Source organism: Borostomias antarcticus, assembly GCF_949987555.1.
Source record: "Borostomias antarcticus genome assembly, chromosome: 17".
NCBI lineage: Eukaryota > Metazoa > Chordata > Actinopteri > Stomiiformes > Stomiidae > Borostomias > Borostomias antarcticus.
In genome coordinates, this window is record NC_140250.1 from 23,554,969 (window position 1) to 23,565,030 (window position 10,062).

General features: G+C 48.4%; 1 protein-coding gene across 1 annotated transcript in view; it reads right to left on the reverse strand.

Moving 5' to 3' along the window:
- Window positions 1-1,681: 1,681 nt before the first annotated feature.
- The window catches only part of LOC311320383 (uncharacterized protein), a gene marked incomplete at its 5' end in the record, with an annotated part of 16,190 nt that continues 7,809 nt past the window's right edge, over window positions 1,682-10,062 (reverse strand). The window contains 12 exons of the mRNA XM_084452114.1: window positions 1,682-3,163; window positions 3,265-3,415; window positions 3,555-3,623; window positions 3,724-3,767; window positions 4,086-4,141; window positions 4,821-5,032; window positions 6,649-6,741; window positions 6,833-6,952; window positions 7,084-7,200; window positions 7,338-7,468; window positions 7,907-8,433; window positions 9,179-9,412. Coding sequence (XP_084308240.1) covers window positions 3,011-3,163; window positions 3,265-3,415; window positions 3,555-3,623; window positions 3,724-3,767; window positions 4,086-4,141; window positions 4,821-5,032; window positions 6,649-6,741; window positions 6,833-6,952; window positions 7,084-7,200; window positions 7,338-7,468; window positions 7,907-8,433; window positions 9,179-9,412 — 1,907 coding nt within the window. The 3' untranslated portion in view covers window positions 1,682-3,010. The remainder of the gene's footprint in view (window positions 3,164-3,264; window positions 3,416-3,554; window positions 3,624-3,723; window positions 3,768-4,085; window positions 4,142-4,820; window positions 5,033-6,648; window positions 6,742-6,832; window positions 6,953-7,083; window positions 7,201-7,337; window positions 7,469-7,906; window positions 8,434-9,178; window positions 9,413-10,062) is intronic.

Genomic DNA, 10,062 nt, shown 5'->3' on the forward strand with positions numbered 1-10,062 from the left:
GTGATAAGCGTAAATGCCAGGTGGTCTAAGGTGGGATCCTGGAGATAATAGGCTGAGGGGCTGCCTGCACCTGAAATCCTCTCAGTGTGAGCGTGGGTTTGTCGTCTTTTTAAACCGCCATTTCCCTACCTATGTACTAGGCCTGTTTAAATACCGTATCTCACTCTGACTCCAAGGCCATGACCTAACCTCTACAATGCCTGCGTAATTACCTCTCCATGTCTCCTATACCTCACATTGACTCTCCACGATGATCATCATACTTGTTGGTATTCATTTCTCATGGATTATTTTTTACTCAGTATACTCAGTATATTCTATTTTGGGGTTTATTCACCTAAACCGCTCCACCAGTTTGCAGTCACTATAGTGACCCAACTTGAATTTAGCCTTGGCTGTACCTGCAGTACACAAGCTATAGGCCTAACATTTCACTTTCATGCCCACGCCCCCCCCCCCCACCCACGCACACACCGGTTGGTCAATAGTCATGGTTGCATAATTCAGAAGAGAATGGTAGCCTACAGATAACCCCCGGCTAATGCAGGTTAATAGATGCAATCAGGGTGCTGGGGGTGATCAGACAATGACAACTTATTGTGTCTGTACTCCTCCATGTAGCTAAGCATCAGCTCTGATTAGGTGTGGCTGTCTATGAACACCTCAGAGAGGAAACGCTTGTGAATTACAGTAGTGTGAGTTAGCACAGATGGCTCAAATAAATGCAGTCGTTTCAGTGGTCCGGGCTCAGAGCCAAACTGTTAGCCCAGGGGAGCCCAGACTATTGTGCTGTGAGGTGAGCAGACAACAGGGTCATACGTAGCACTGTTCTGTAATACCCATGAAGACCTTTAACCCTGTAACCTGAGATCACTGGCAGCTATCCGCAGCAAAGACACACACACGCACACACACACGCACAAACTCTCGAGTAAAGTACAACACATGGCAACGGGATCTACTTTTACTACACAGAAAAATTGAAGGTCACTTCTCCAGCCACAGATTGAAAGTACTTCTCGGTTCTTTAGGTTTAATCTCTGCCAGATAAGAAGTCTGAGGGCTGTAATGGGGTGTCTACAGCATCTAAGACAGGCCGTAAACAGACCTAATCTGGGTGTCTGTGATCAGATTATGTTGCTGGGAATGATGATAATCTGACAGATTGAACTAAACACAGACTTTCTCTTCTCCGAGAGACACAGAGACTAGTGCTCACAGTAGAATTTCCACTAATCCGGATCAAGTGGACCAAATGGGGAATTGGCTGCCATGTTTACTTCCTGGTTTATTTTATGACATAATCAGTGTCTAATCCTCATCTTGTGTGAACACCAATCAGGAAAAGGGGATCTGAGCCACACCCAAATGTTGTCCAATCAAAGGGTTTGCTAATCTCACAGAGACAAACAGTAGGGTTAGTCTGCCCGATGTGACCTTTGACACAGACTTGTCCAAAAGGTTAAAAAAAGGTCACTTATAACATACAACTAGTTACTGTACCTTAATACTGCAGTGAAATTCGAGATCAGCTTTCCTAAAACTAAAGACACTCAAAGACAGACACTCTCAAGCATACCGACAACTAAAATAACAGCAAAAGACGTGCTTTAGCCTAAAGGTTTAATCAATCTGACATTCAAAAACCATAATTTTTGGCATCATTAAGAACATACAAGAAACAACAAAATACACATATAAAAATACACTTGACAGAAATGGCTGGAATATTTCTAGAATAAAATAAATAAAATGTAACTTCTAATGTAAAGTAGCAAGAATTGAAGGCAGTTTGCCGAGTTAGCCTGGCTTTGAGAGAAACCTAACGTGAGCCCATGTGATCAGTGTGGCGATGCCAGGCTGGAGTCCGGTTTCTGTTCAACTAAACTAGTTTAGTGGCGGGATGGCTGATGGTCTCACCGTGTGGAGTGAGGTACCAAAAGGCTAAGAAATAATAGGAAGAATCTATTATTAATCTTAACCACAGATGCTCCTAAGTAAAGGCTTCTTCGTTCTGGTCTTGGCTTAGCCTGTGTCTGGGTAAACACAGTTTTCACTTAACCAACCGAAACCCTGACTGAAATTCAAAAACACTGTAGTGACTCGTCCATATAAATTCAGTTGACATAATTAGTAACATTCAGGTGATGTGAAATCAAAATGTTCTTCAAAAAACAATATGCAATGAAAGTGATGTCAATTTTGCAAAATATAAGTACAACTTGGAGACATTCGTTCTGTATTGCTGAGACAAATCGTTAAAATTAAAATAAACATTCACAGAGCTTTTAGAAATGCGTAATAAAAGTATTGCTTTTTCACCCACCAAAAAAATTTGATTATGAATTTATCATTTAAAGGTTATTAGAGCTGTTTTGTTTTTTTTATCTGCAAGCACTCTTACAGCAGCTCTGTAGGTCCCTCTGTCATTGGTCAGTCGGTCCACAAAAGTGCAATGCTGCTGTTGTCCACAAAAACATTATGGCACCACAGCTCTTAGTAATCCACTAATTAGACAAGAGAGGAGAAAATTCAGCCAGATTGAAAATGCTTGCAGCCTACTCTATAGGCTACTCTATAGGCTACTCTATAGGCTACTCTATAGGCAGCTATTGCTAATTTGCGCTTGCTTTTTTTAAATGATTCCTCTGCTGTACATAAAAATTGTACCTTCAGCACCTTTAATGGTAAAAACTATTTTAATATGCTGATGTGGTCAATTTAAACTAGCAAAAATTTCAGGAAGCTAAAACCAAAAAAAAGTTAAAATATCAAATAAAGTAAATGTATGTAAAATACATTTACCTTTAATTAACCACATCTTCACTAACAAAAGAACGCTCAGCATGTCTCCGAAATGATGTCTCCAAATTTTGTTAACATTTTGCAGAAGTGACGTATGCACTCTTATTGCATGAACAGTGTTTCAGATCACATATTGAACAGTCCATTGCTCATTATGAGCCAAATTTTTGATACAGTTACACAGGAGCTAAGTGACTACAGTTTCCTAACTGCCAACATTTCCCAGGGTTCCTGTGTTCCTCTGGAGCCTGTAGAGGCGGAGCACCAGGTCTCTGATCTCGTCTCGTTTCCTGCGCACCTGCTGCCGTGGAAACCAGCGCTCTAGGCGCAGGGGGAGGTCAAAGTGCACCACAGGGTCCTAGAAGGTGGGAGAATGTTTGAGGGGGTTAGAGGTTGAATGTGTGTGTGCAGGACAGCGTGTGAGAGAGGGAGTGTGCTTGTGCATGGTTGACGTGCTACCTGTAGAAAGCTCTCGACGTACTGCAGAAGGTACAGGCCGCAGTCGCTGCTGTTGTCCTGCAGGGGGACTCGGCAGTGGGAGCCCTTCATCTGCTTCGCACTGAAGTCCCTTACTGAGTCCCTACGTACCTCCCACTCTGACTGCAGGTACCTGTGGCACAGCCAGAGGTTAGTGCATGCACACACACACACACACACACACAAACACACACAAACACACACAAACACAAAGACACACAAGCACGTACACACGAGCACACAGGTGGATGCAAAAGAATGTCAATACTCACTCCCGTAAGAGTTTGAAGACTCGCTCGTGGAGAGAGAACTTGAGGGAGTCCATGATGAGGATGCAGGGTCTGTACGGGAGAAGCATCATCAACATACACACTCTGTAGACAAGGATCTGTGTGTGTGTGTGTGTGTGTGTGTGTGTGATGTGTGTTACCATCCACTCACCTCTTACAGACAGTCTCTCTGTGGCAGGTCTGCTCTGTGCAGTTCTACAGAGAGGAAGCCAGAATGTGAGACATGAAACAAAAAGGGATCGGTAAGAAACGGAGAGAGAGAGAAAGAGAGAAAAGAGAGAGAGAGGAAAGAGAGAGAAAAGAGAGAGAAAGAAAGAGAGAGAGAGAGAGAGAGAGAGAGGAAGGGATGGAAGGGGAGGATAAACAGTGAGTTATGGGCGTAGCCCTGAAGGGGGAGGTATCTTAAAAGAGAGAGAGAGAGAGAGAGAGAGAGAGAGAGAGAGAGAAGGAAGGGATGGAAGGGGAGGATAAACAGTGAGAGTTATGGGCGTAGGTAGGGGGGAGGTATCTTACCAGAGGACCAGGAGGCGGCTCTGGAGCAGACTCACTTTGGAGGCTCTCTGAAACACCTGCAGAGAGAATGCATCATCATCATCATCATCATCCACAATCCTGAGGACCTCCACATGTGGGTTCTCTCTGTGACAGTTGTTGTTGTCGTTGTTGTCTTCGTCCCTCCAAACCCAGGGGGGGGGGAGGGCCGGAGTGCACCGAACCCCCGCCGCCTGCGACCCAAGACCGCCAGGCCCCGGAGCGGCCCAAACGCAGCCGCTCATTCACCTCCATTCATTTTTTGGACTTTTTAGGGCTCAGGAGTGAAACATTTCCCCCATTCATTGTCAATGGGGGGGGGGGGGGATTGAAACAGCCAAACAGCTGTATCTCGACGTGGGAAGGTCACAGACAGAGTTTGGACCCGGCATAAAGGTTCCCGACCTAACAAAAGCAGCTATACCAAATGTGTCCTGCTCGCAGAGCAAACAAATGCATTCATGGGCGGAGGTCTGTGCTCGGTATCGTAGTTGTTGTCTGTCTGTCTGATGATGGCTGTATGGCAAAATAATGAATTTCCCAAAGGACCGATGAATTATCAATCGACTAGTAAACAAGCCACTCCCTCTTCCTCTCTACATCTCCCACTTCTGTGTCCCAGAGAATTAAAAACTAATTAAATAATAACAGTAAAGCGTGTTTTTGATCTCCATAGGGGCGATACGCCGACCTCCACGGTCAAGCAGTCGCACGTACCGGTCAGTCTGTCCTGGTTGTTACTGTGGCCCAGTCCTGGAGCTCCTTCTGCAGTACCGTTCGGCTTCTTATGCCCGGAGGCCTCTTCAGCAGCCTGGGGCTTTCCTGAACTCTCCTCCCCACTTTCACTTCGAGAGGCCGGGCTATTCCGTACCTCACACTGAGGTTCCTCCAGGCCAGGAAAGCAGATGACCACCATATACCAGTGAGCTCTGGAACGTAGATGAGAGAGACATATGGCTATAAGTGTCTCTGTGTTTGTGTGTTTGTTTGTGTGTGTGTGTGTAGCGCGTATTTCACGACGTGTTTTCTTCCTGCGTACCCCCACATTCAACCACAGCCGAAGCTCCAGATGAAGGCAGGAGACGCGTAGACGCGTGCGCGGAGTTAAAAGCACGTACATCGCGGGATTTAGGGACTAAAGAGTTCAGTCAAACACAGTCATGACAACAGTCGTCGGCGTTTTCCTTTCACAAACGTCCGCGCCGCCCACGAGCATTGCGCGTTCTTTGAGCGGTTAAAGCCGAACGTCTCATTGAGGACCAGTTCCAAACTGGCAGACGTGGCGACGAGAGCGTTTGGACTCGCGTCCGTCTCTGTGAAGTTAAGAACAGCAAACTTTGTGAGGGAAAGCGAAAGGGACTCTCGACATGCGAAATCTGACGCTGCTGCTTTGTGTTGCGTGGAGGGAGTGAGGGGGAGGGGGGCGGAGCAGACGGCGCGTAGCATCCGTCGATACCAAGTGTTGATAACACTAGGGATGTGCACGGTTAACCGATTTCTCGAGTACCCGAGTAGGCAATCTGCTAGTCGGAAAATAAACACTACTCGGTTAATCTAAAGGCTATACAATATGGCATGTTTTGCCGTGAAAGCGCGCATTTCTGAGCGCCTGTGCCCTTTTTCAATTGTTACCAAAGAGGATAGAGCGTTGGCGGCTGCCTGGAGAAAAGCGCTGTACTGTATATGGAGTCTTTTTAAGAGCGCTCCGGCACAGGCCCATGCGCGTATAGCCTACTCGTTTTCCAGCCTATAAAGAAATATTGAATGAATAGGCCTGTTGTTCAATAAATCTATTTAGTTTTGCATGGACATTTCTCTAATGAAGGCTTGACGCCGAAACATCCATTATTGTCCAATAAATTGGAAATAGGCAGTGAGTGCCGCGGTGCTTTTTAGATAACGCTAAAAATTAATTCACTTGTTATCCGGCATCGGCAGTAAAGGCTTGGTTTAATACTTAATTTATATTAGTAAATTAGAGGTCTGGTTGCATATTGTAGGCTTAGAGTTTTCAGTGTAGCCTAACGATAGGCTTAATAGGCTATGAGCTGGGCAGTGCATCCAAATTAAAAGGCTGCGTTTTTCGATTCCGATAGCTTCATGAAAACCTGTGGGTTATTCAATCTGATAAGTAATGCATCCAACCACACATCAGCTTTTAAATATGTTTATTTGCAAGGGCATGGACGAGACATGAAAGCACCGCCACGGTAATAACGGCGGAAAAAAACGTTTTCCCCTCCGAGGGGGCCGGGGTTCAATGCGCTCTGTCTGGACGGTATCTTTTTTTGAGTAATCTTTTTTTTGAGTAATCGGTTACTCGAGTAGGATCAGGTTAGGTTACTCGGTTTTAAAATTAGTCGAAATTCCCATCCCTAGATAACACGCTTAGTATTTAGCAAATTCGTTTTTTTTTTTTTGATGAACGTGGGCACTGATACATGAAAATTTATTTTGAAAGTAATGTCAGCCCGAACATCGATAACCGCAGCAGCCCTAGTGTGTGTGTGTGTGTTTTTTGTGTATATTTGTGTCCTTCACTCACTCCTGATTGACAGGCACAAACAGGAAGTCCTTTTTGAAGATGTCAACATGCCGTGTCCATGTCTTCACTTTCTGGTGTCGCCTCTGCCGTGCCCTGAGGGCAGAGAATACACCCACTTTAGATATACAGTACACACACACACACACGGGCACAACACACACGCAACACACACACACACACTTACGAGACGCTGGTGCTGTCTTCGCTGGCGTTGTCTCTGCGCGTTAGCTGCTTGTAGAAGAAGCTACTGAAGATATGACAGCGGTCTGCCACTGCCCTCGGGGCCCTGTCTAGCAGCAGGTACCTGGAACACACACACGCACACACACACACACACACGCACACACACGCACGCACGCACAGGGCCGTTAAACACACACGCAGGTCAACTCAACTACCAGTCCGTCGTGGTTCATGTCTGCTACTGTCGCTCACTTGAGGTAGAAGTCAATGATGACATCATTCAGAAACTGGGCGTTGTCCAGGCACTCCAGGTCCTCCAGGGTCACAGTGATTCCCCCTTTCAGCGGGGGAGGGGGGAACTGGATCAGCCTGGGGAGGGAAGAGGGCGCGACACACACTGAGAAACCCATCTTGTTATTAGTACGACTGCGTCGGCGAGGTCACGACCGTCCGGCGGAACGGAACAGGCGTGGCCATGTTGGCGAGCTGGAGGCGGGGCTGCTTGCCTGCGCGCTGGTCCTTGGTGTTTGTAGCGAGCCCAGCTGGCGTCGGGTTTCGGGCCGAGGGAGACGGAGTACGAGTCCCGGGTTCTGTGGTGGCACAGCGTGAACACGGGTCTGGACCGGTCAGCAGCCTCCTGGGATGAGGGCAGAGGAGGGGCCTGTTAGTGACCATGTGTCACAAGTTGTCAAAGCCACTACATTGGCTGAAAATCAGTTATCAGATATAGCAACAATTATTTTATAGCCTAAAAAAATATTTTGGTGCAAAAAAAAATACAATAATTAAAAGATACTGTACAAAGTATAAATGCTTACAATGTGATACAGTAGGTGCAAGCTATGCATGTACATGCAGACTTCACCCTCTGCTCCCCTCGTCCTTTTTTTGGTAATGGGGAAGCAGCCACCTCGTGAATAGCCTAACCCCCCCCCCCCCCCAAACAATCACCCAGCATCCTCTCTGCCTCTGGCAGCGTCCGTGCACATGTGGCCAATCACAACGAACCGGTGGTCAGATGTTCCAACACTGTTGAGACCAGAACTCGCTGTGTCCAGGACAATCTTACTCTCACCTTCATAGAAGCTCCAGCTTCTGCCTCTCTCCCCTCCTCCTCCTCCTCCTCTTCCTCCTCCTCTTCTTCCTCCTCCTCCTCCTCCTCCTCCTCCTGTGTCTGTGGCTCCAGTCCAGTCAGAGGGTCAGCCCGCAGCTCTGGTGACCCCATCTCCTGCCACGTCTGGGGCTCTGCGTCCGCGTCTCCGTCCGGCCCGGCCAGGGCCTCGTCCCCCTGGTCCCGGTCCGAGTCGTAGTTCTGGAGGAAGTCCGGGATGAAGTCCGGCTGCCCGTCGAGCTCGGTCTCGTCCTCCGGGCAGAGCAGCGAGAGCAGCAGGTCGTCCAGCTCGGTTCTGTTGATCAGCTCCAGGCTGTCTTCCAGGGAGAGGGCTGGACACCCGTCCGCCTCGTCGATGGTGTCGGTGCCGGTGCAGCTGTCGCGGTTCCAGTTGTCCAGACAATGGAGGTCCAGGATGGAGCGACAAATCGCCCCCTCCACCCCCTCTAGAGGGCCTCTGAGACTCAGCAGGAGGAAGGGACTGGACGGGCCTACACACACGCACGCACACACACACACACACACACACACACACACACACACACACACACACAGTTGTAAGTTGTCCAGCCAACTGGTGTTCGTTTATTAGCCTAGTCCCCTCAAGCAGTGGAGATCCCACTATCACCCTCTCTGTAGACCACCTTCACTAACTACTATCCACTATCACCCTCTCTGTAGACCACCTTCACTAACTACTATCCACTATCACCCTCTCTGTAGACCACCTTCACTAACTACTATCCACTATCACCCTCTCTGTAGACCACCTTCACTAACTACTATCCACTATCACCCTCTCTGTAGACCACCTTCACTAACTACTATCCACTATCACCCTCTCTGTAGACCACCTTGACTACCTACTATCCACTATCACCCTCTCTGTAGACCACCTTGACTAACTACTATCCACTATTGCCCTCTCTGTAGACCACCTTGACTAACTACTATCCACTATCTCCCTCTCTGTAGACCACCTTGACTAACTACTATCCACTATCACCCTCTCTGTAGACCACCTTGACTAACTACTATCCACTATCACCCTCTCTGTAGACCACCTTCACTAACTATTATCACCCGTTTCAGTCTGCTTCACTCTCCCAGAATCCCGAGTGAAGACTACTCAATTCATCCAGACCTTCTCTGAGCTCCAATTCCGTCTCAAGATCAACCCTTTCACGACACAACAGGGTTGAGTCCGACATGCTGCACACGTACGACTGGTCTCACCGGTGGAAGTAATCAGCCCCTGGTTGACTGGCAGCTGTCGGAGTGGGCCCTGGGTGGAGAGGACCTGGAGGTCTGACAGGTAGAGGAGGAGGATGGTGGGGGGGGGGCTACGGTCTCCCGGCCCCCCCTCCCAGACCAGGCCCCTGGCCAGCAGCTCCGCCTGGTCCCAGACACTGTACCTCCTCACGCTGTTACGCCCCAAGACCAGGATGACCTCTGGCTGGCCACACGGGGCTGGGGAGCACAGGGAGGGGAGCAGGTTAGACAGTTATCCAGCCAGTCAGTCAGTCGGCTCCATAGTTTTAGTGTTACAAACATACATTCTGTACACACACACACACACACACAGTGGCCTACTCACTCACATACAGCAGCCTACTTGTACCAAGCCTAAGCTTCAAATTCTATTTGAACACACGCACGCACACGCACACACACGCACACACACACACACACACACACACACACACACACACACACACACACACACACACACACACACACACACACACACACACACACACACACACACACACACCACACACACACACACACACACAGCAGAGATCAGGAGTCACAAGTTAAGCCCCTCCGCTAATTCGCACAGGATTTTTCACGCAGGATTAATTTTGCACGTCTTTCAGGAACACAAATGAGGTAAAAAAATAAAAAAAAGATCCCAGTAAAGCCCCCCTAGGGTCTAATCCTGAGGTTCCCCTGGCGGACACACACGGCCCGCCGAGGCCAGGCAGGGGAGGGGGCGCTGGGAGCGGACAGCGTGCGGACAGAGGAGCCAGAACAGGGTCACCGAGAGGTCAGGTCGGACACTTACAGTGCCAAGGAAGCCGATATGATCGGGTCAGGTGGCTTTGTTAAGGAAAGCC